Below are 25,935 nucleotides of genomic sequence, written 5' to 3'. Positions count from 1 at the left end.
GCCGCATAGCGGTCATAATCGGAATACAAAGAGGGTATATATCTGACCCCGGGACCATTTCTCTGGGTACGTAACGAGTACCGGCTAATTGGCCCGGGAAGTTTATTAAAGCGAAAACCATTGAATTCGTTAGTACTGTTAAAAAAGAAATAGGGAAAAAGTAGGAAATTGAGCGAACGAGAAAAAAATTTTGTATCAAACCATTTCACATTGATTTTTCCGGTAACGTTCAAATAAAAAGTTTCTGACTCTTTTTTTTCACCTTTCACCTACCCCACAAGTCTCGCGCATGATTCTCTGACTTACGTCTTTTATAACGGCCGCGAATTTACGAAATTTATCGCGGAACCACCCCCTAACATCATCCCTTGCGGGATATTGAAATTTTCGTCACACACCAACCAACCCCTCCTTAATGTAGGTGCACGACAAGCAATGTCCGTTATTGCGGAACGGAAGTCGCACCTATATATATATATACATCAGCAAGGTTCCTTGTTTTCTTTTTACGAGGGCACGCGCAAGTGTGAATGGAATATACATGAGATTCCGAAGGGTGCACTTTTCACCCCTGGGCACATCGTGCGCACTCGATTTACTTATGTACAGAATTTTCGTACCATTTCACATTGATACGCCCCTGGAGACTGGCAGGTCCGTCCGAAAGGAACATCCCTTAATCTCACCCTAAAATTCCGTTTAGACGAAGAACCCGCGCACTGCATTCTCATATGACATAGAGGATCGACTTTGAGGAGTTAAACAAAGAAAGCAACTATAAAAATTCGAGTCTCCATATGCCTTCTACCCAGTCTGACCTCATTGCTTATTACAGCACAAAGAATGCACACGCATCAACAGCTCGACCTGACGCCATTACCATACGCAGTGTTTAGGCTTCGAAAAGTGTGGCCCAGTCACGTTCACGTTATTCGAGTCGTTGTTTTCTAAATAAACTGAGCGTTCCTATCAGCGGGGTAAAAATTATTAGTACAGCGAGCTGAGAGTCGACCGACGTCCGCCATCTTGTCCCATAAAAGATCCCTTTCACGTATATTATATGAATATAGATCGATACTTGAAGAATATATCCTATATACCATATTGGATAAATATATAATATAGTATATATATATATATATATATATATATATATAAAATAAATACATTTGTTCTGAAACGAACGTACACTATCCCCCTAGGGACTTTTTTTCAAACTATATACTACGTATGTTTATACTACATAATATAGCACTTCTCCGTTTCGTTCCGTTTGACAGGTTTAAAAAGCCCACCAATTCCCGTCACGGATCCTATGTCCCATTCGAAGTGTTTCAAGGGAAATGACGCGAGTGTCAGTTTCGTAACGTAGTGAGAGTCGAAAAAGCGACCACTCGCATTAATTCTTGTCTGGGTTGCGAAGTTCCGAGAGTCGAACCGCAGATTGATGCGTCGAATTATATTTGTCACGCGGAACATCTGCCGTCTAAATTATGTGTTTCATTTAGTATACAAGGGGCATCCCTAGGAGTAAACCCTCTTTACTTTGAACCGCCATGACCGTTTTCGAGAACCGCAATGTAACCCTACGGGTTCAACAGTTTTCAGCTTTTAGGTTAACAGCAGTGCTTGCCTCGGTATACGGTTGACCATCGCACAAAGGATAACGAAGATTGTTATAAATGTCCACCATACGTACTCTTATATACGGTGACGTAATAATCACGTTCTTCCGTTAAATTCTCACATTTTTTTCCCGCTAATTTTGTCTTTGTGTCCATAAATTTGATCGGGCGTGAATACCTGTCAATCTTAAAGTTCCCTAGACGCTCGTCGCTCGTTGCGGATCAGCATGCAGTATGTCGATATCCAAGATGGCAGTGTGTCGCGATGACACGTTGTTTACGGGAGGAACCTGTGTTAAAGAAAGGTGGTTCTGCTATGGGACGCTATAGATATTGTATATAGCTATGTATATATACATATATAGTTCACAGGGAAGAACGGTATCGAACCATGTGCAGTTTCTCTGGCGCAATTCCCCGTGGATTCCTAGCGTCCCGGCATCCGGGCGCCGTTACGTTGACCCTGACGTCGCGACGTCGCACCATGGATTTTGATGCCTTCTTTTTGGTATGTTTTTACAATACTTGTTGTCTGTAGCAATAAGCACTTATAAGGTATTTTGTTTTAATGTGATGCAAGTGAATCTTAAAAATAATTTTGACTTCCTATACGGAAGATCGATTGTTCATGAATTCAAAATGACGTCACTCACTGTCTATCTCTCGCTCTCTCACTCTCGTTCTCTTTGGGATGCTTGAGTAACGCGTATTCCATATACTTATATATGGGGTTCACGGCGTCCTATGAATTATGCATATTTTCCGCGATACGAGTGCCTGAGTGATAGGGGAGTCGTTGGGTTTGACAGGCTGTAAATTAGAATGAAAAAATTTCCTAGAAGGTAATGCTTTGTTTTATGTGATTTTCAGAGCCGTGAATATCTACGGGAACTCTTTGTGAGGACAAACCGTGTTGGAACAAGATGAAAAAAAAAGCAGATGGAAAGAGGATCTGTGTCGAATGAGATTTACTATTTGAAATGGACTTTCCATTTGGGACGAGCGCTTCCTGATTTTCACAGTCTTGTCGAGCATTGTTGATCTTATTTTGATTTCATTTTATTAAAAAAAAAAATGACACCTACGTTTCATCCGTAGCATTGACTGATATAACTTTTTAATTAATTTTTTATCATAACAAAAGACAAAAGTCGAATATCCACTTCCGTATCTGCATTTCATTTTTCTATAAAATATATATATATATACAACCAGTCTGTAACTAGATTAATAGTAGTGGCTGTTTGTAAAAAAAAATGGTGTATTCCAGTTTAATAACTAGAAAGGCAAAAACCTATTGGGAATACGGATGCCCATGGACGACCACAGTATATTGCAGCCAATAAACGTAAAGCGTGAAATATTGCTTATCGGTTTCGAGGGTATGCGTGACGAAATATACGAATATCCTATTCGCATTTTATAGGCCGACTGAAATATCGCCGCGTGAATGGTGCGAAACAGAGAAAACTGATTAAAGCAACAAAATACAGAAAGAGTGATTAAAAAAAAAAGTTAAAGCCAAGCGTTTTAATATTTTCTCACAGTCAACTGCAATAGCCGTACGATATACAGTAGGATCAAAGAATTTTCACGGATTGTAATTTACCCAGCAATATACTCTGTCCTACATGACTGCTAATGACTGTTATCATCGAGGGGAAATGCATCGCGATCGATACACACGTGTGCATATATGCACTGCCTATCCCTGGTGCATCTGTCAAATTTACCCTTCCGCAGGTTCCGCAGGCTAATAATTCTCCCAGCTCGCTCGACTAACTTCATCCCTAACAGAAGCCTGGAGTTACGAGGGCTACTATAATGCTACTATATGTATATACTATACCATGGTATAGTGCGCACAGAATACGAAGCATATTGCGCAACGCGTACCAAATTATTACGCTACGTCAAATTATACGTATCACAGTTGTGCGCAAATATAATAAATATATTGAGCCGTAATACTGCACTTTGGACATAAGTGCACGATCCGCCTCGTGGATGCACCTTATGGCAGTGTTTTTCATGTATTCGCTACATTTGCTCAGCTTATCACAACTATACGTCACTGGTAGAACGAGCGATTGACTTTAGTGTGCGAAACTCTTGAGACGTCGAGACAGTCACCATTTATTTAGTACAATTACGAAGGGTCCGTGTATGTCTTTGCTCGAGTGAGGCTTCCGTAGACTGTTGCTCACTTTGATATATTTATAAAATTCCCTTTCAGCTGTAGCATCGTTGATAATATTGATAATATCTCGTATAGTTTCCTTGTGTAATCCTTATATCGTATTTGACTTCCTTCGATATCTCCAGGCATTCCCAAAATCCGGCATTGATTCCCTGGAAAAGTTAATTCATCAAATTCCCGAGCGTGGCAGCACAATATTACGATATTAACCCAGATAGCCGTTGGAGGGTGTCCAGATCTCCAGAGGCGGACGCCAGAATTCCGGGAGTTTCCTTCAGAAAGAATCGCCATGGACATGACATCAGGATAACTTTTTTCTTCCACATCGTGTGTTCGTTTGCGCTTGCAGTAAGTTTGACAAGATGAGGTTGAGGTTTCCAGAACTTATAACCTGTCCATGTAAATTTCCGATATCGGTGAGGTTGACTGTATAGGGTGAAAAAAGAAAATCTCTCACAGTCACCCTGTCCCTGTCCTACTTATCTATAAATAGATGTACGCTTAATCGCGCCGCGGGTAGTCCCTGAGAAACTTAATTAAAATTCAATACGTAAATGGAGGCAATATTCTAAAAGCAATAATTGCATTAGGCACTAGGCCGGGATGTTTGCCCATAATTCAAGATCCCGTTGCCCATTTATTAGACGTCTGTATGCACAGAGGGCCCCTTTATTTAAACGTTTCTGCACCAACCAGCCCTTCGTTTTTTTTCTCTCCTTCGTATATCGTTACTTTTCAGACACCAGTCCGACTGCCTAACAGCGGCCGCACGCACGTGCGTACGAGGAGGAAAAATATTTTATAGAATTTGAACAACTGTCCAACTACCTTCGATTACTTAACCACTCAATGGATGCTCTTGAATGAATATCATCCGTATTACTGATTTTTGTAGATCCTTACCGACCATGAGTACTCATTGGGGATTAATGGAAAAAAATCCTCTGGCTGTAGGGTTGCATTGTATTGTGTTGCACTTTCTCTCAGTCTCTCTCTCTCTCTCTCTCTCTTTCCTTTCCCTTCACCATAGAAAATATTGATCTCTCTTCAACGTTTAACAAGCGCATTACGTTAGCCCCTTTTAGAAGATCACACTTGCGACTTCAATGGTCCATGTAATCGGATTAGGCTACTACAATACACCACACTCTGTTCTTCGCTAGCAGCAATCCTGTTGCAAATGTATAACGCTGCACGCGGATTGCATCTGTCCAAGTGTGCTTTGCCGTGGTGCATATGTCTCATGTGGGTATAAAGGTGCAGGGTCGAGGCTGACAGCGTGAAAAGGGGATATTGTGAATTTTTTCAAATTTTCCAATAGGACGCCACTGGCAGTTATTAGCCATGAATTAGCAGACCCGATCGATCTGACAGCAGGATATCAAGCATGGCGATACTGTAGTCTGTCGCATGCTGTAAAAAATTAATAAAAATTTCATTAGAAGAGAAATACTTTTTTTTTTATACAACTTTTTCATTTTTACTTAACTTTGTGGCTCATAAAAACGTATGAAAAATAAATATACCGTTGCGAGTCAAACTTCCGGCTTCCGTCGTACCAGTGTTTGCGTGTGTCTTACGTATGGCTATGTGTGTCCGACATAAACACACTGACGACAATGCCTTCTTTTACGGATAAAAAAGAAACGAGTTCTGTCTGCTCTCCGATGTTTTTCAGTAACCCCCTAGAAAAATAACACCATACTTCGCGGTAGACCAAACAAGTATGGCCACTCTCCCCAAGACGTCTGCACTTTCGTCATCCTCCACTGATCGATATCCTTCCGATTCTTTCGTCTGTTTCTCGAGACTGAAAGTGTACCGTAATGAAAGTTCAACTAAAGGACATAACAGTTGTGTCGAGAATAGATAAAAAAAAATACTTAAAAAAAATTAACGTCTTCATCAGGAGGTCGCTGGGAGGCTTTTCCTTGGCACAGGACATTCTCTCGTCTTCCAATCTGTTACCTCAGAGGATTTTCAGAGGCTGCGAGCCAATGAGGTATATTTTCCTTTCTTTCCATCTCTCTTCTGTCCACGTAGTAGCACTCTATTTATCTCTGTCTCTCGCTTCCTCCCGTTTATGGCTTGGGATAAACCAGCTCGACCTCTCTTTCTTACTCGTACTACGACTTTACCACCACCTTCCTCTTCATCGCTTTTACATCTCTGTCCTTTTGCGCAGGACGAAACCAGATAGCCTTGCTCTCTCTGACTAACGTTAGATCCTCTCAGGAAAACGGCGCCCGCCTGGCTGCCTGCCTTACAGGCGCCAGCAAGCCTGCTCCAATACAGAGAGAATCTCGACATCATTCATTTCGTACCCCCCGCCAACCCCTTCACTGGCTTTTTGTCCCTTTGACAGGCGGCTCGTGTCTGATTTCAATGCTAGAAATCATTGCGTCGTTGATCATTGATCATTTTAAATATTTAATAATAACTTAGTCATAAGTGCATTGACTTGAGTCCAGTATCAGCGCCCTTAGATAATAAAGAGCATCGCTCATCCTTCTTGGATTTACTTTACTTTTCAAGCATCCTTCAGACTCTCTAGATCTTCGAAGATTTAAGTATTTAATAACCGTTCCCTCTTGACTTGAAATACGATACTTACGGTAGGATCATTCATAACGTGACTTATTTTTTTTATTTTCTTGTCCCTCTTCTTCGCATCTGTCCTCAGATTCTCTTTTTCTATCTTTTTATCCCACGTCGCGCATTTCACGACGTTATTGTCTCTTAGTTTTTACGAATCGCAGATGATTCATCATGCGTTTATTAAGAATTTTTCGTGGTATCGGGACTTGCTGTATAGTGATAAAATTTCCAAGATAATTATTTCATCAGATGATATTCGTTAATGAATAGAATTTAATAATGAAAGTAGGCGGTGTCTGTTACCTATTTAAATTTACCGCCTCTGACGGATGAACACCGAAACACGAAATACTGGTGGCTTTGTGTACTGTTTGCAAATTTCCAAGTGACAAGGGTGATTTAAATCCGTCTGACAACCCTTCGAGATTCCATGCAATTTTGTTCTTCAAGAGCAACAAATCAGCTGGAAACTTCAGAGTAGAGAAGAAGTATCTGATAGTGAAAAGGAAAGAAGAGACTAACCTGACTCCTCGTTGACGTAAACAACAGCGTGACAAATGATAAACAAAAAGTATCTCCGTCCAAAACCACCCTAACAAACCCACGCATTTCAACGCCTCGCAAGAGACAAGAACCCCCTGCCGAGTCAGACCCAGCATCCCTCTTGACGGGCATCAAAGTGTTCGCAGTGAAGTTAAAGAAACTGCCAGTATTTCATGTAAAGAAAATAGACCAAATTATAACGTATAAACAATATGGCAGCCATAAATTTCTATTTACCCACATGATATGCTGAAAGACATTTTTCTCGCACGAGGAATCGATGATTCGCATTGCGTAACAGGAACGTGACTTCTTATCAGAATCTGTGTCATTCCATACCGCACGGAATTTGAGAACTATCCGTGATATTTTGTGGAGAAAAAAATAGTTATAAAACAACTGGATAAAATAGGACAAAGTCGTAGCATCGCAAAGTATGTCCAGTGACGTAGTGGTGTATTGAACGGCGGCGTCAGTCTCCTGGAAAGAGCAGGCAGTGTTACCAACCGTTGGAAATTCCCGGCTAGTTCTCCGTGGGTGCGGTTCTCCACTTCGTCCATTTGCTACCTCGGCTGTACCTGCTTGCCTTTAAACGGCGAACGTAACCGAACGTAGCCGAACGTCGAGCCGACAGGCCTCGAATAGCTCCCCCGCCACAGTCCGAAATCGGCCGCCGTGACGACAGTACGTAGATCAGCACGATACCTAATGTCTTATCATACTTAGTTCGATCGTCGGTTTATTAGCAGTAACTCGTACTCGCGAGTGTGTCAGTGGATGCAGCGTGTCATCGAATAATATTAGCTGAACAAAAAGACAAAATTATTTTCGCCATGGCAGCAAGTGGACGTGCGGCTGCTGTTTTCGTGCTCTTACACCTTATAGGTGAGTGAGAAACAATTTTCTATGGTCTAACGTCTTCCTTCACTTCTCTTTATCGTCTTGCCTTTCTTTATCGAAGCGTCAATTGTTACTTACGAAACATCCGTTGCTGCTACTCTCACTGGAATGTAATTCTTTACCGTAAAAGTTCAGTCGCGTCTCCCGATGTGCGCTGCTTCCTTTATTTCGTGTTCAAATCTACAAGTGGCGGGATCACACTTTTCGAATTACAAATGGCCTCGGTAACTACGTAACTGTCATTTCTTTTTATATTTACGAACAATTCTTATGAGTCTTGTGAAACTTTTATTGTAGAACGTTAACGTGCCTACCTTGTACTTTATATAATTTTAAAATACACCTAGGAATAATGATTAGTTATCTAAGCATCTAGCAAGTTTCAGTTTCCTGGTTTTACGCGATATAATTTAATTAGAAGGTTGAGACTCATTAGCTGAATACCTAAACGATTCGAGGCTCTACCGGTGTACTATTAACGTAGGTGTAAAAGTGCGTGACACATTGCGTTATCTATATCGGATTTTACTATAATGAATCAGCCGTGGAATTTCATTGAATCTCACACGGCTTAAATCTATCGCAAGTAACAAGCATGGCTGCCGTATCGCCAAATTCTCCTTCAGAACCCTTCTTGATACGTACTTTTCACTTGGAATGGATTCGTCGCATCTTACAATTCTTTTCATGTCTTGGCAACGTGTACAATTAATTTGATCGATACCGTCTGCAGCTTTGAGGAAGTTTCCTATTTCAACACCGTAGACCCAAAGGTTTGAAGAAAAAATAGTTATTTCAGCAGTAGATATTTGTGCGTTAGTACTGCTACGATTAAAAATACACATCCTAGAAGAAGTGTCTCTATATATCCATGTAGTTCTCAGAATCGGGATTTTCGCTCCGTCGAATAATATTTCCTCAGTCAATATAAAGTCAGAATAAATCAGATATTACTGCATCTGAAAGATACCACACGAATTTCAGCATCTACATATTTCTCCTTGTCAGGTAGCCATTTCTCGATGCTCGGCTAATTCACGATTATTTTCATGCCATAAACATATTCGATATCCAATAATTCCAATGTCTGTGGCGTACAGCAAGAATATGTACCGAGCAATATCTTGGCTCGTATTCAAGAATTATATTGAGACGAAGCCCGTTAAATATTTTTCAAGAAATTTTACCAAGGATGAAGAACAAAAGTATTCCGACGGCGTCGTAGCCGACAGGATGCCTTACACCTGAACAAACAGTTTCACCTGCCACGGCGCCAAAATTCACCTTGCTCTCTTGAGAATCCTTCACGGGCTACAGAATAGGATCCTAAAACCCTGGAGGAGGGTTCCTTATAACAGGCAATCACGAAAAAGTTAGCAACAGGAGTTACCTGAAAAGTGACCCTGGTTCTTTGTCCCGCTTGGGTCGTCCGAGGATGATTTCAATCTCTCCCCTAGGCAAGGTTAATCCTAGAAAAGGAACTCAAGTGCACCCAGCATAACCAACTGCCGGTGAGAATCAGGCAGAAGGTAGATTCAGGGTACTCGTAAACTACCTTCGTCCTTCGTTTTACGACTGTCATCCTCTACTTGTATCCGCACCGTTGAGAAGCAGCCAGCGCCATCAATTTCATATCGTTCCAACTCGTTGCCCTTTGTTTGTCCTTTATTTTTACCTACTTCTCAACGTCCCGATATTCTTCTTTCGTCTCTTTCCATAACTTTTCTCTCTCGTCTCGCGAGCTTCGCTCTCCTTTACAAACCATCGGCAAGCGGCCATGCTCGACGCTTGCATTTTACAAACGACCGTTGGCGGAGAATACCGTTGTCGGACCGTTTCACTTTCAAACTGGCGGATGGTACAGTCTCTGTTCAGGTATCACGAGTATAGTGTAATATGGTATAGTGTAGTAGTCGCGTATTCTATAGCGTACTCCTGTGTGTATATATATATATATATATATACAGACAATGGGAGAATTCTCTTTCGCGCTTTTGCGTTTATCGGTCCCGTGTCATGCTATTCCTTCTGGCATTCCGCTGTGGTTCTCTCCGGGGTATGCGTAGCGCGAAGAGAATGACGGCGCCATTGAGAAAAGTCCTCCGACGCGAATAAAGAGGGGCAGCCATTCTTTAAAACGAATAAAGGGACCCGAGTGTCCTTTGGCCTCTGGCGTCTCTCGAGGCACTTAAATATCCTAACGCTGCTACTAAATCGCGAATTACGGAAATTTCCGAAAATTGTATTTTTTTTTCACTTCTTTCTTGTACATGAAGAACATGAACTTCGGAAGTTCTCCAAGTGAATTTCCACATCGATTAAAAAAAAAAGTTGAAGAAAGGATTATTATCGTACCTAAGCAAAGAGACGAAAAATGGGAAATAAAAACTTGTCCGTCGCAATTTCCCAAAAAAACGCAATGCCCAGGCCCATGCTAATGGAAATCGCGTATTACGTCAATTGGCAACTGGCTTTATTTGGATAAAAAATTATCAGCGTGATCAACACAATTTGTCCCGGTCATTCCTTCTCAACGGTCAAGCCGTAATCGAAATTTCTCACGATACCTTTTCCAATTGCCTATACCATGCTTATAACAGCTACGTCTCGTTTAATCAGTCGCAATCGTCCCGTACCGATATCTCTGATATCCCTACTAAGAAATTTCTTCCTTATCGACCTAGCACCGTTTAGCGACAACAATGAAACTCCCACGTATCACTTTGACACGCGATACAGTATTATTGATACTTCGTACTCGTTCTCGGTAACCGGTTCAGAATTCTTCCAAAGAAGTCCCGATAGTCGCCACTACAGTCTACGTAGCGACGCTCTGCGTAATAGGAGCAATGCCAATCGCCATAGTGAATGTCTAATCGGATTTCTATGGTAACGGGGAATTTTCACAGCCGTTAGCCGTAAACGTAATGGTTGTGGCTTTAAAAATTTTATAATTTTTTTTCTCCTTTTCTTTTCTCAAAAATATTTTTCAACGATTCGACGCCTAATTGACGATCTACGTAGGATCCAACTTCTTTTCCGAGAAACAGTGTATTCTCAGGACCATAATCGTCACTGCACACGAAACGCACGATCGATGATCTCCCGGGATGATTTTTATTTGTATACAGAATTCTTGGTACGGCAGATTCTTTAGCGTAAGCACGCTTCATTACGCGTACACCGAGGTATACTATAGGGAAGCGGGTATAGTATAGTAGAACAGTAGTAATACAGTCCGGTACTATTAATCGGTGAAAGGGACTGCACGTCATTCGTAAAGAGCTGGTAAGAACGTCACGTGCATCGTCTTCCGAGGCATTCTTAATAATATGAGATTCGATGACGTCACGGGATAGACGAAGCAGAGGATTAACCGTACTTGACGTGAATTAAGTCTACCAACCACCCACGAGTATGGTCATACGGAGGCCATAAGGGAGTGAGTGGCACGTACGTATTACTAAAATAACATTAACCTTACGTCTACGATTTAGTCCATACTCTGGATTCTGTGCTGTGTCTGACGACAGAGAGAGAGAGAGAGCGAGAGAGAGAGAGAGAGAGAGAGAGAGAGAGAGAGAGAGAGAGAGAGAGAAAATCGTATCGAGTTACCTTCATTCCTTTTTACATGCTCGCCGACTCTTATTAGTTAGGTTAGGTTTCTGAGAATCGAGCGCTTCTTAACGGACGTTGAGTGGAAATTTTCTTTATTTTACCTCGAGGGTCGGCGAGGGGGGGGTGGGCTGGTATTGAAAAATGTTCCACAAACGCGTTTCAACTCGTCGATAATATATACTTAGTCCCAATCTTCATGGAGAATCCTTCAACGTGTGTCATACGGGTATCTTGTATAGACGCGCGCATGCGCGCCAGACGCGTCTTCCACGGTTATAACAGTCCGCTTGGAATTTAAATGCTCGTCAAAGTGACACACAGAGGTTCGTCGTTCAGTGAAAAGCATGGTCGATGACTATGCGTGGACGCGGAACAAGAGCTGGAGATGCGAGAATAAAGGAAGGAGAAAGATACGAAGGAACGACGAAGAGAGAGAAAAAGGTACGGTAGAGAAGGCACCACGAAGGTGAAGGAGGAACGCGGTGAAGATGGGCTAGCCGCGCACAAAAGAGCTACCGAGGACGGGACGCGCGTTTGAGGTTAGGTGTGGCGCTGGAGGTTTAGGTTAGGAGTTCGCTATCCGCAGTGTCGGAGAGAGACCCTCTCGCGGGTTTAGTGAAAACCTGTTTTGGATTTCTGCCAGCGCAACCTGCCGTGCCGACCTGGGCACCCGCACCTGTACGGACAAAGGGGGCCCTTCAGCTTTTCAACGGGGGCCACCTTCTGAAACGTACAGATAATGACAGTCGTGTATACCGGGTGTTCGAAAAAGTCCAAACGACCACCGACTCAAAACCAGGGTAATTATCCTCGCGCCAGATCAGCTCCTTTGGATTCTCTATTTACGTTTTTTCTCTTCTCTCCAGTCACGTACCTCGCGCACTGCAGCGCGTTCTCGAGCCCTCCTGGTACCTTAATAACTTTTCTTTTCCACTCTTCTCTATTCTTAATAACTTTTCTTTTCCACTCTTCTCTATTAATAACAGACCTGTCCGGCCGTTACCGTACAGTAACTACTGTTAACCCAACGCGATCTGCTCGGTTAACTCTGGAAGCCTAGACTTCCAGACTCTTGTTGTTATTACGAACGGAGGTCAACCGTGTCTCCTAGCTTGCACTTCCGTTAGCCACCGCGCTTACTTCCCATCCAAACTGGATTAGAGGATCGACCTCAACTCTCCCTCTTGCCTGGCTGCCCTCCGTCTCCCTCCGTCCGGCACTTTGAAATCCGTGAGAATCAGGACGCCGAGAAATATATTGGTCTCTCGTAAACTCTGCTCGTCGTTTACGCTCTAGTTTTTAATTGTCACTCGGCTATTATTAACCCGGGCTGAACGAGGTTAGCTCTATCGTGAAAGCTTTTGGCCGGACTATCGACGTGCGATTTTATTCCGAAAACTTTTTTTTTTGTTTATCTCTCATTTTTGTTCTGATTTATTCTCTCGCTTCTCGCTGGCTTTACGGCGCTGCTTTATTATGCAATGCCTGTGTGCAACTTCAGCTAATCGACACGTGCGAATTCCCTAGGATTTCTGGATCAGTCATATATAACCTTTGCGAAATACTCGCAATTTCTACTCGCTCATGATTCAGCTTCGTGGCTGACGTTCGTATGCGCTTTGTCGACATTTTTTTTTTCTTTTCCCTCGTAGTTCCTCGAACTACTGACGCATTATTATTGGTTCGCTCTTCCTCGTATCTGCAATTCGATACTCTCCGGTCCCATCTTCTTTGGATACACTATTGACCCAGCCTCGTATCTTATGCACGTAATAAATATTTTATCCGATCTTTCGGCAATCAACGTTTATACGCTACGATAAATATTATTTGATCTTCGCTCTGTATTTATATGCCGGCGGATTATTGGCTGTTAATTACCTCACTGTATGTTTATTTATCCGATACCAGACACGGACGTCCCACGTATTACTTTCAGATATATTTAACCTTATCATTGATATTGTCAAGTGCAGTAAGGATCCTGTTTAATTTTACGCAACTTATGCATGTTCATCGGATCCTTGCTACGGGACATTCAATTACGTCACACTTTGCTTAGCTATGGTTTTGGTCCATGCACGTTGATACTGGGCTGTTGTAAAAGTCAGAATAAGTCAATAAGCTACTCTACTTCAAATAAACAGCGGGGCCAGTATATATATATATAATTTTAACATTGCAAGATCGACCAGACGGACGTGTACGTCAAAAATTGTATATATATACAAAATAATACAGCAATCATCGGCCTGCTAATGTACTAATGGTATACTGAATCGGCCAGTAATTTCGAAAAGAAAGTTTAAATCCCACCACAGCCCATAAGGAACGAACATGTATGTACATATAATACTTCATCGACATGCGAACAATTAAGACCACGTGTCGTATAGAAATTCGTACCCGTGACAATATGCCTATTGAATGGCATACGGGTCGCATTATAATTGTCGATTGAAGCGAAGTTCGGTGGATTCAGAATCTACTGTGTATGTATATATGTATATATAGTCGCATTTCTGTAAAATGCCGGTAGTTATATAGTTGTGGGTTATATGTACGTATACGTAGCAAAAAGTTGATTTATCATTTCTGTGGGTGCAAATATTTAACCGAAGGGATGGTTACGGGAGGGGTTGGCCACGAATATACCGGGTGGTTGGGTTATTATAATTAATAGCCATGAGGAGGGATAGTATACAAAGTCATTTCGACTGAATGGACCCGTAATTCAGGTGGAGACCCTTTTCTTGTGAATAGACCTTAATTCGAGGTCTATACGACGAAAGATACCACGGCGTATCTTGTCACGCGTCTGTTATTACCCTAAGGGTAAGACGGCTACAAGCGAACGCTGAAGGGTTGATTTTGATTAATTGTTTGGTGGGAAAAATGACGTGTTTCAGGAACTTTTTTTTTCTTTTTCTTTTTTTTTTGGACGAACTTTACGACGTCTCGACTTTGACGTCTACGCTTTGTCCAGTTCTGACGAAATTATTGAACTCGGCTCGGGAGCTTACGGCGCTTTTTCGTTAGCTATCGGTCAAACGTGTCCGGCCGTATTATCGTAATTCATCGGCCAAACGATTTCGCGTTGATTTATCAATTCGGAACGCGATTAGTTAACAGTCGAGTTTACGGATGCTGCGGTGAAAGTGAATGTGGAATTTGATGTGAAAAAAAAATTACAAAATCTATTTTTCATTTTCTACTCTCCTTTATTGGTCGAAAGAAAATTTTATACGCGTTATCGGTTCGCGTTGATACCTCAAATTACCTTTGTAACGTCCAAAAGAAAAGGTGCCGTAAGAGTTTCTTTTTATCCGTTGGGATGTCGGAAGGTATTTTTTTATTATATTATTCCTGTCTGTCCTTTTCTCTCGCACGTGAGCCCCAGTAAGTCTGTCTCTCTCCGACTCACGGCAGGTATAGAAAAATGCTGAAATTCTCCAACCTTAGTCCTAAATGGATCTTATTGCCAATATTACCATCGGAAGCTACGTATTCAATTTTCTTTTTTCTTTTTTTCAATATAATATTACCAACCCGTGTCGTCACGTGACAGCTATCAAGTTTACCCACTCTCCCCATTAACCGTATACTTCAGTGTATATATACAATATACGTATGTACGCCAAGGGGCTGGATTCGCATAATGGATATCCGCCTGTAACAACTGTGAGGGTTAATCCATAGTGGTTTTTCGCCGCGTGCCCCTACCCACCTATCCAGGTACCTAACATCTCGAGCCAGATACACGATGTCGAAGGGTGGACTGTTAAATAATTGAATTTAGATTCAAGGGTTGTTCACGTCGTGTTGAAGGTGGGGGGGTTCTGTCCCGCCTCCCGTTGCTCACCCTCAATTAATTTGTGGGGCTTCTCGCGTGTGCCCCTTGGCACTCGGTTTCATCCCTTGTAGGTCTTCGCTGCTTGGAAAAACACTGGATAATTTTGTATTGTTTGGACTCGAAGCTTTCGCCGTCGGCCGCTAGATGGCAGGTGCGTAGGTATGCATACACCACGTACCCACGTGTCCAAAGGGGGTAGCTCACGCGTCACCCGCTTTCTTATCTGTCCCTGGATTAACAGTGCTGTACCCAGTACCAAACCTAACCTCACCTCTGACGTCATAAGCTGACAAGGTATCAGATTTCTTAATTTAGCATAACGCTACCCCTTTTTGTTTTGCCTTTACGCGACAGTTCAGGATACATTAACCACGCCTTCTCACCGATTTCTCGTTATGAAATGTTCGCGCGTGGACGCTGCTCGTCAATCACGATCCGAGACGCTCGCGTCGCGACGTCGCAAATTCTCCTGGAAGCCCTGACAATTGAATTGCAAATTACGAGAACGCATTTCCTTGAACGTGGGCGTCGACACGTAAATGGGTGGTTTATCAGTTCTCTCGTACCACGTGGGATAAGCGCGATGGCTGTTGTCGCCATTGGGTTTGAAAATTTCTTATCCCTCCCAACTCCCAACTGGCACACTGCATACTGAAGTTACAGTGAATCTGAGCGACGTCGCATATGCAACCGAGATGCGTACGCAGAAACGCATTGCTCGGGAGACGAAAGTCTTAAAGTAGGCTCGCGTATAATCTGACACTCAAGTAGTTGGATTTGTAGGGACAATGAGACTAGGTAATGCGAGATAGCTAGGATATCTTGAAACCGCACGGTTACGCTTGTCCCGTATGGTGTTTACGTCGTGGACCTGAAGATGCGTCGAGTTTTACTTGTTTCGAGGGAGGCTGGGCAAATGGTATCTCGGGTAGATTCAGAACTCGTGACGTACTACTTTCTCTCTCTCTCTCTCTCTCTCTCTCTCTCTCTCTCTCTCTCTCTCTCTTTTTCTTATACCATATTTAAACGATTATCTCGTATCTTTGTGTTTTCCAAGTAACCGCGATCTGACTGTGAACGGATATAACAATTGGCAGGTTTATGACGTCATTCTTATCTCTGCCGATCGATTGGATTATATATATATATACATATATATATATATATATAATGTTTGACGCAACCTCATTTCCTTGGATACCTTAAGGTCGACTTCTATGAAAATTTTACTGACATTTCCACTTCCTGTCCTCTCCCCCTCTCTTTCTAGCCTCATATCGTATCGCCGCATCCCTCGACCCAGGGGTGTGCACACGAGCGTGACAGCCATCCCAGTAGAAACACGTAACGTCGTGCTCGGATACCCGAGAAGCACGTATATACTTGCAGCATGGTTTTCAATGAGATTTTACTTTTTGGAATTAAATATTGAATTTGATGTATCAATTTTTTTCAATATTTACTGCCTGAAATCCTCTGCCAAACGGGGCATACGTTTACGCGTGCTAGTTGTACATGCCAGGAGACGCTGTTTGTCCCCTTAGCTGTGCGTATGTTCCTGCTACGTAGTCTAAACATTGTATACATTTCATAAGGACGCTCGGCGTCACGTGGTTGCTCGCCTCGTGCACTTGCGCGTCGCGTGTGAACCTCGTGCTTCCGCGGTTTCCCAAAGGCTCTTTAACGGCGCGTAACGCTTACGGGTGGGATCGTGCGACGGATGACCTGGTTAGCGCGAACGACCCACCCGCCAAATGCGAACTAAGATGGGCCGTATGGGGGGTGACGGGTGGCTCTTGGGAGGAGGGGGGAGGGAAATTATGAAACCGGAAACGCTCTGTGGAACAATTTCTTTTTTTTTGAAAAAGTCTTATTTATACAGTACCGTCTCTGTAGTAAGTTTATTGACCGAAGCCATTGCAAAGATCTTTGATTACCCGGAAACCCCTTTCGGTATCGTCATCTATCGGTTTCCCGTGACGACGTCTGTCCGGAAGCCCTTAGAAACCCTCTGGGGTAGGGAGTCTGGATAAAATCAGATATATCCAACGAGGGAAAAATTACGGCAATTTTCACTTCGTTAGGATGAAAAAGCCTCTTGTGACGACCCGGCAGGGGGGTCAGGGGATTGGCTCTGGCCGGATACCAATATCGGGAACGGTAGAGGATTCCCTGGGGACGTACGGGCTTTTCGAATTATATCCTTTGAATCTTCAATTAGAGTCGCACTTTATGCGGGACACGTATCGCTAAAACTTGTGTCGGGAATACTAAAACCGCATCGCAAACAGGATCAATACTAGGCCAAGAAGGCAATATGGCGCGTGTCACGTGTAGCACGCGGTGCAGCACGGGGACCGAATAGGTACGTATAGGTAGGCTTTTTGTGCCGTGGGTCTCCCTCGGCGGTTTCCTCGTGTCTTCCCCGTTAGCAGGCGACTTAGTTAGGGACTTTGGGACACGAGTCGAATCACCTTGCCGAACAAAAGGCGAGACTGCCATTAAGACGTTGTTACCCACGTGTTCCTTGAATGTGATGCAAGTACATGATACGTGAACAGTCCGGGGTCAAATTCGTGGTCGTGAAGTAGATTTGTCGAATTTGTCTTTTTTTTAACAACTTTGTTTTTTTTTCTTTTTCTCGAAAAAGCGTCTGCAATCCGAATTTTCGTAATCTCGAAATTGCCCGTAAAATAATTGTCCCCGATTCTGGGTCAATCTGCTTCGATACAGCAGATAGACCTTTCTGACTACTTTTAACGTATTGGTGTACAAAAATAACTGTGTTCTCGAAAGCGACTGGCGATCGTTTTCCGTCTCTTTTTCCCTCCACGTCAACAGGTATCTCTCCGTCTCTCTCTCGCTCCCGTGTAAAATCTTTCCTCCCAGTACGTCGTCCGGATTCCCAGAGGGAACGGACCTGGACACTTGGCGGCGAAACCTTTCTAACGACTCGGATCGATCCTCTCTCGTTCGCACAAAAGATAAACTCCCCATAGGATCTTCAGTTTGAACTTTTAGGGTAGCTTGTGCCGCTTTTAATTCTCTGTCGCGCAATAATAATAATAACGTCATACGTGGGTGGATCCGTGGCGTCGTGACACGCGATACCTTCAAGGCCCTACGACCTACTTCTTCAACGTGGAGAAGAGGGAGCTTCGTTCAATGAATAGGTTCGCCCGGGGACTCGGCGAAAAAGGGAAAAAAAAAAAAGATATCGTGTTTCGAAGCTCAATAAATCCCCACGCATTCATCTACCTCACGCACGTGCGTTCTGCCAATGCACTACGGAGGGTCCACTTAGCGTATACGTTAATATACTTTGGGGATACTCAGGTACCCGGTGTACCTGTATGGTATGTAGATACTCGGCAGGTATATATATATATAGTTTCTAATACAGGGGGAGGCCTTCCCACGTGAAACAATGGAGGAGTAGCGTGGAAAAGGCGTCTCGAATTTCGCTGAATCAAAGCTGGCGGATGATGCACCGCGTTTGGTCAGGGGTGAAATCGATTTTGTCTAGGGTATTTTTTTTTTCTTTTCTTTTCGCACGGGGCTATATTAGAGCGTGATTTTTCTATAGTGTCATTGTCATGTCGGGAACAGCCTCAGGAGACGAGGACCGAACCAGCCTCGTCTGAGTACCCGTTTGGACACAAAGGCTTCGTATTACATTTCCACTCTACTTTTTCTAGTATCTCCTTGGTTTTCGGTATATATATATATATAGTCACTCTAATTTCCTCCTGGACGAGAGCGGCTCTCTTAACGACTATACAGGCCCTTACAAATTACGAACCTAGCCACGGTAGAGGGTCGTGGGGAATTTATTGTCGATTTCTGGTTTCTTTTTTTTTTCTTCTTCTTCTTACCCCTACTGCTCCGTCACCACGTAACGCATCGTTTAACTGTTTCCGCTGATCCGAATATCCTGTGCCGATCGTTAATTACATTTTTCGGCGGTTCCATTCGAACGGACGATTTATTATATCGTTATATTGCCGGATGGGAGGGGGGATGGTCCTGGTAAAATGATCCGTGACGTCATCCCCTCGTTCTCGATCCTAATCAGTATTATTTCTTTTTCGCGATATCAGTCCGAAATTTTTTTTATTAAAATTTTTTTCCTCGTACTGGGATCGAAGGGCACGCGTACTGATTTATCCTTGATATCCTGTACCGGGCTGGGGTGGTGCTAATACGTGGTCGACGGGCGTGTGCACGCGCCTTTCGAAAATCCCGTCACGAGTCGGGCCGATGCTTCGTATCGCCCCTTATACTTCGTTTCGTCATCGCCCCTTCGTCCAGGAATAAAGTCATCTTTGTGACAATGCCGATAAAAGTCCATCCCCTTTCTGCCAAGCAATGCGCCCGGACGCCCCCGCAATTACCCTGTTTATGTAAGGGCGTGGCATTCTACGGACTAATTCAGCGGGACTGAAGCTTCGTAGCGTTCACGATACAAATAAAGCTGGCTTATTGCTTTGAAGATTGACATATATATATATATATATATATATACACGTATATACGCCCCATAGATGTTTATCGATAGAGTACAAACGTTTTATCCCTTGACAAAAAATTACCCGATTCTCGATCGCGATCGGCACGTTTTAAGCCTTACCGGTATCCGTGCGATCGATGCTTTTATTTTTATCCTGCACAAATTCATAGGTCAGCGTGCCGATTATATCCACGTGATTCTCGGGGAGATATGCGTAATTTATTTTTTTTTTTCCAAAACTTCCTGCCTCCCCTTCACGACGGTGCGTCCTGCAAATTCCTGAAATTGCCGTTTCTCGTCGACGCACGGTTTTTCGGGAACTACGGCGAACGCGTGCACGGGGAGCCGTGAAATTCTCATGAGAATTTTCTCACCGACGTGGAAAATTGACGGTCGTACGGGGTTCGGGCTTAGCCGGAGACGGCCAACGTATATTGGAATTAGGCGTATATGGGCCTGCGTTACACAGAGATATAACGTATAGACCGTGGGGGATTGGATTTTCAGGATACAGAGGTGGTTATTTGCCAAGCTGGCAAATAACGCAGCTAGCATCGACGATATCCAGCGCGTAGGGGCAGTTTGGCAAACAGTGACGTCAGCCCGTTAGAACGATCCTCGGAATCTTATCCGTAATTGACCGGCAACAGATTTCCTCGGTTAATTCCTCCACGATCCCCCGCTGGCGCTCGTTCCTCCCGCTTCGAAGGGACCCAGGGGCGGATGGGTCAGTCTTCGTGATTTAATGACTCTCCTTGAGGGGTACTTTCTTTTCTCCCACCCCGATATCTCGCGCGGACGAGTAATTTTGATATATCGATATTGTCGGTGCTCGGTGACGATTATTCTGGAAAACTTGAGCCCACCAGGCTATTTCGGGGTCCCGCTCGCACGATGATATTGCCCCGTCGGGACGCTGACTTGCACCATGAAATAATAGAGCCCCTGGCAAAAATCGGCTGCCGGGACTTGATATACGAGATGCCATAACGCGATTTCACGTGTTCGATCTTTACGGTGTATTAATTTTTTTTTACACCCTTCGACCGATTCTTCTCCGGTAGGACTCCCAGGGCTGCGTTAGGTGCCGTGGTCGTTCCTCTTGCGAAATAGGGGTCGAATGGGGGGTGCATTTTGGATTCTGTACAATGCAGTTGGATACTGTGACCGTACAGATCTTTTATGGGGGATTGAATTTTTTTTTTTCCGTAGTGGAGAGAATTCGAGATCCGAAGGGTGTCTTATGAGTTACGAGAGAAATTGGCCTTCATGCTGGTCAACCTAATAAAATGGCGTCGCTACCCTCGTTAAGGTGGTCACTTCGAAATTAATTTATTTCATCCCCCGGCGAAACACTCCTAACTGCATGAAGCTGTATGTCCCGTATGATGGACCCTTGTACATATATGGGTATATGTATGCTGTGAATATAAGTTGACTGTCACACGTTATGACGGATCGTGGATTAGCTTTTTATTAAATAACACAATGTAACGTAGCTGACGGACGTGTATCCACGGCAGCCTGGTTTATAATTGATGGCGGGGCTGATTCTGGTTTCGGGACGCGGGGCGCGATCTATGCGCCTGATAGCCCCTGGCGGCCGAAGGGGGAAGCTCTATTCTCAAATTGAGATTGACAGTTAATTTCGGTGGGGTCTGTGGGTGCCGAACTTTCGAACCATCAAATTGGCCTTCCGCTCTCGCAGGACACTTTAATATATCGTACTGGCAAGTGTCGAGTCCCAGAGCCATCGGTAGAACCCGGCGTGACTTTAGACTTTAGGCATTCGCCTAGATTCTACGGGGACGTTGACAGGAAAAAGGGACATTCGAATGTGATTTGGTTGGTGGGGAAAGTTTCAGTAATTAAATTTAACCCCTTGAAATCTCTTTCGCTTCCGTTAGCTCGGCTGAAATACGAACGAGAAAAGCCATTCGAGCGTGGAAACTGAGCGAGACGGCGTCTGGCGCACTTGCGAGCTACGCCGCGAGGTTTAACTTTCAATTCGGACAGTTGCGGTAGCCGTGCGCGCGAGAGCCAGCAGGGACGGCCGATGTTTGGATTATTAACGTGAGACACGCGGAGGAGGGAGTCTCGGGTCGGTATGAAGGAGTCGTTAAAAAAAGATATTGACCGAAATAAAAGTTTATATTTTCGTGTTTTTACGTTGCCATGGAAACGCCCACGTGGTACTGCTGTTGTCGGCTGGCGGGTTCTTGGAATAGTATTGACGGCCGGGATGGCTCTCCTTGCGATGCCTCTGCTCTACTGCCGGCTGGCTCCTGGCCCGGAGCTTTCGGGCGAGGCCGGGGATTTTGGTTGAGGGCGAACGAGACCGGAGTGAAACGAACGGGAGATGCGGAGGGTGAAGGATAATAGCGGAATAGGGATAAGGATGAGGAGGAGGGGGAGGGTGGCGGACGGAGAGGGAGAGAAGAAAAATGGGGAACGGAAAATCGTGGAAAACAGGCAGAATGCGGAATGACGGGAGGAACTGAAATAAAGCGATGGTACGGCATGGCAGAGCAGGGGGGTGAATCGACCCCTCTACCAGAAGTCGAGAAACTGAATTATTTAACTCAAAACAGTCTTCGCTCACGTCGTCGGCATATCCTACCCCCTTACCCCCGCGTTGTCCTAGGGGGTACCTTAGCACTCTCCTCTCAGATGGGAATTTAATATTACCCCCGTAAGACGAAGCGACTACGGATATACGTCATTTTGCAAGGTGACTCCGCAATTCAGTCAGATACTTCTCTCGAAGTTTCTAGAATGTTCTTGTGCAGCTCCAGCAGCCTCTTTCATGTTTTTCTTCCTTCTAATTCTTAATTGAGATGCCATCGAAGTTCCTGGTGAATCGACAGGGATCTGTTGGTAACTATCTATCAGTAGAAAAATGGCAATCGCTTAATGGGAATTTTCGTAGCGTCGGGAGGAGTGAAAATAAATGAAGAAAAAAAAATTACAGAGAAACGTTACTGCATCAAGTCTATTCCGCACCCCAGGCTTTACTTGGTCAATAAATTAAAGGAAAACCGGCTTTTAGCGTGAACCATCACCTGGTGCCACCCTTAGCCCCCAGGGTCGTGAATAGCAAAACCCTTTTACCAAAATTGCTCGATCGCTCTCTCCTATGTAGGATAACTGTCCCTGGCTGGTCTCCTCTTATCCTAAAGTGCATCTTGGGAAAATTTCCCGTAATACAGGCCGACGCGTATCACTAGCAATCCTTATAACGAGACTGTTACGTATCGCTAGACTGGATGCCGATAGACACTGTAATAAAATCGACGAAGAATCCTCTTCGTTACTCGAGACAGTCGTTAAAGTCATTTCGTAATGATACTTTTATTTTTCCTCTTATTCGTCTTGAAAAATCATCAGGTTGTTAGGTCGTTTTATTATCAGAATTTATGAGAAAGTTTATTTGAATTAGTCGTCTCTCGTGTTTAACTTAAACGTCGCTTTATGATTTTGTAACGATTACGTCACTCGTGTTTCGCGCTCTACTTCAGACGCTACTATGAAATAACATGTGTATATATACGTATATACGCACGTATGTTCACTTCTATATCAGATGACTATCGTGTTGTGCGATGCTTTGAAAGGCGGCTTTAAGTAACCTTACGCCCCGAATGCTCGCTCTGACGATCCTTCAACCTTTCAAGGTTCTGCTAATTACCTAACTACCTTTTATATCCTCCCTTAAAGCTAACCCGTGTTCCATGAGCCGTTTGAGTAATTCAATTTACCCGCGCGCGCCGCACTAGCGCGATCTAACGAGCGCGTTCCGAAGTATCGGAAAGTATGGTCGGACGTCAGTTTCGTTTTTCCTCGAGCTACCTATTCTCTATATTCTATTCCGATTGCCAGTCGTTAATCAGGAGGTTGAATCACCAAGGGTATGGTCGAGGTTCTAATGAAAGGGAGGCGAATGAGTCGGTACGAGGAGCCAGGAGGAGAAGACGAAACTCAAGTTAAATTGAGAAGAGGAAATTTAACGAACTTTCCGAGCGAGAACAAGATGGACGTGCAATTTTAATAAAGCCGGTGCTCGCCCGACGGCGAAGTAATAGACTCGGTGCTGTGTAGTAGTACCTTACGTTCTAAAATTCGTCGTTAAACCGTCGTTTAATTTTCTTCGCGGGGGAACGAGATTAAGGTTGCTTTTAAAAAGTGTTTATTTGATCTTCGCTCCAACCGGAGTCAGTGTGTCAAGGATGTCAGTTACAACAACCCTCAACGTCCCACTGAACCGTCTTGTGATCTAACCGGGGAGCCTTGAGGTATCGTAGGCTTGTTTAATTTACACAGACTGCTTTATTTACTTCGCAATAACGTGACAAGCACCACAGACGTTTCCATATGTATATACATATATATTTACGTGATCCGAGCAACGAAAGCACATTTTATTTCACGTGACAGACGAAACAAAAAAAACACGTCGCTCGAGTCGACGTTATCTCGCTCGGTTATATTTTACTAGAAAGCTTTGTTGACATTCCTTTTATAGCCTCTTGCATCCAACCAGTCATCTTATCATCTCGTCTTTTTACCATACAGCCTCTTACCCTGTCGCGTACATGATTATTACGCCCCGGACGTATCTCGCTAGTTTTGTCGTTCGTCCATCGAGTCACCCAGTCGGTAAGGTAGTTCTTGATTATCGACAAGCTATCGGAATACACAAGAATCCGTCCTGCGTATCACGCAACCATAAGCGACTAATCGAGAAAGTTTAATCGCCATGGACTTTACGAAATTCCAGGAAACCCTCGAGTGGCCATAAGAAAAGCTATTGCGAGACACCCCCTGACCCACCCGTTATCATCCCCACTCGAGTCATCCTTCCTTTCCGCGTTAACCAATTCGATATCGGAATTTGATGAAATCCTCCTGCTACAGTTTCACCGTCTTACCTCCCTCAACCTCCCTATCCCTTGAAACTAGTGGGGACTCCTCTTGCGCGTAGATCGAATTCTTCCAGCTCGAGTGACATGTCACTAAGTTTACTCAGTTTCCCCTTCGCTTCTACATAGAGCCCTATGTACATAGCTGTCTATATACATACCTTCTCTATATACTTAATTCTAAGGATGTTGTGTGTCTATGTCTTATAGGGCGGGTACGTTGCGTCGGATACGTAGGAATCTACATGTATATATATATATATATATATACGTATGCGCCAACATCGCAGGGGGTGGCCACATTGAATGGCCCCTGGGGTGGGCTATGCCAACAACCCCCTAACTAACGTAAATAAGATGTCCTAAGGGGGTGCCCTCGCACACCGCGTAAAGCCCTCTCTGATGAACTCCCGGCCAATTACGGGGCTTCTTCTCGAAGATTCTACGCGAGTGAATCTGCCTCTACGCTTTTATTTTGCTTGTCCTTTTTTTTCCTATATATTTTACATTACCCTCCTACGCCGTTGCACGGCGCACTTGAGTCTATTCCGACTGTGCAATGTAGCGTTGCACGTTGGGCTTCTTACTATATACACATTTCTCTCCCACGTTTCTATTGGTCCTGGCAGTGGGTGAAGATTCTTTTTTTTTTTGTTCCTCAAGAATTCATTACTGCTTTCTATAACGTAATACACGTCACCTCGCGGCGACTCTGCGCTCGCGTATGGTTTAACGCAAGCGCAGCGTCCTATGCTTCCGGCGTTACTTTACATATTTCCTAGTTACTAATTTCATCAGTCACCCCTTTTTTCTCTCCTTTTTTTTTTTCCTACTCCACGTTAATTCACTCAATTCGCACTTCCTGTTATTCCTATCCCGGCGCCTCGTGCACCCGTTACTCATTCGCTCTCGCGCCGTGTCCTACGTCCACGCATACCGGTACCGGCTATGAAATTTCCCTGACGCCCGACCAGCCACCAAGGGCCCTCGTAACTGGTCGCCAGTACCAGTTTTGCCGTAGATATCCTGACGGGTTCTCGTCGGGTTATGGAAAATTACGAAAGATGAGCGCCGAGCCGACGTTTTGCTTTTCCGTCATCTGCGTCTACGTCCTTGGGACGCCGATCAAGAATCACGTGTGTAAGAGACTCGACTGATGTACCGGGGGG

General features: G+C 44.0%; 1 protein-coding gene and 1 long non-coding RNA gene across 11 annotated transcripts in view; one reads left to right on the top strand and one right to left on the bottom strand.

Annotated features, from left to right (window-relative positions):
• Positions 1-2,824: 2,824 nt before the first annotated feature.
• On the bottom strand, positions 2,825-7,558 carry LOC107264165. Of its 4 annotated transcripts, none has more exons than XR_003058733.1 (7): positions 7,208-7,558; positions 6,727-7,126; positions 6,440-6,632; positions 5,352-6,381; positions 4,729-5,238; positions 4,036-4,251; positions 2,825-3,977 (listed from the first exon to the last, which is right to left on the bottom strand). It is a non-coding gene; the product is annotated as an uncharacterized LOC107264165 (long non-coding RNA). The 4 variants fall into 4 exon arrangements; XR_003058732.1 differs by having other exon boundaries at positions 4,036-5,238; positions 5,352-5,635; positions 5,709-6,381; XR_001536855.2 differs by having other exon boundaries at positions 4,036-5,238; positions 6,727-6,886; positions 6,946-7,126.
• A 45-nt stretch (positions 7,559-7,603) lies between these two features.
• LOC107264163 (fasciclin-2) overlaps positions 7,604-25,935 on the top strand; it is a 34,025-nt gene continuing 15,693 nt past the window's right edge. For 4 of the 7 annotated variants that reach the window (XM_025081547.1, XM_025081548.1, XM_025081545.1 and 1 more), the window contains exon 1: positions 11,807-11,925. In XM_025081547.1, the coding sequence (XP_024937315.1) occupies positions 11,829-11,925 (97 nt within the window). In that variant the 5' untranslated portion in view covers positions 11,807-11,828. Of the gene's footprint in view, positions 7,852-11,806; positions 11,926-23,661; positions 24,140-25,798; positions 25,907-25,935 lie in introns of those variants that run through there. The other 3 variants (XM_015732120.2, XM_015732123.2, XM_025081546.1) reach the window with 3 other exon arrangements.

Source organism: Cephus cinctus, unplaced genomic scaffold (assembly GCF_000341935.2).
Source record: "Cephus cinctus unplaced genomic scaffold, Ccin1 Ccin1_scaffold0168, whole genome shotgun sequence".
Taxonomy (NCBI): Eukaryota; Metazoa; Arthropoda; class Insecta; order Hymenoptera; family Cephidae; genus Cephus; species Cephus cinctus.
This window is presented reverse-complemented; position numbering and strand designations above follow the sequence as displayed.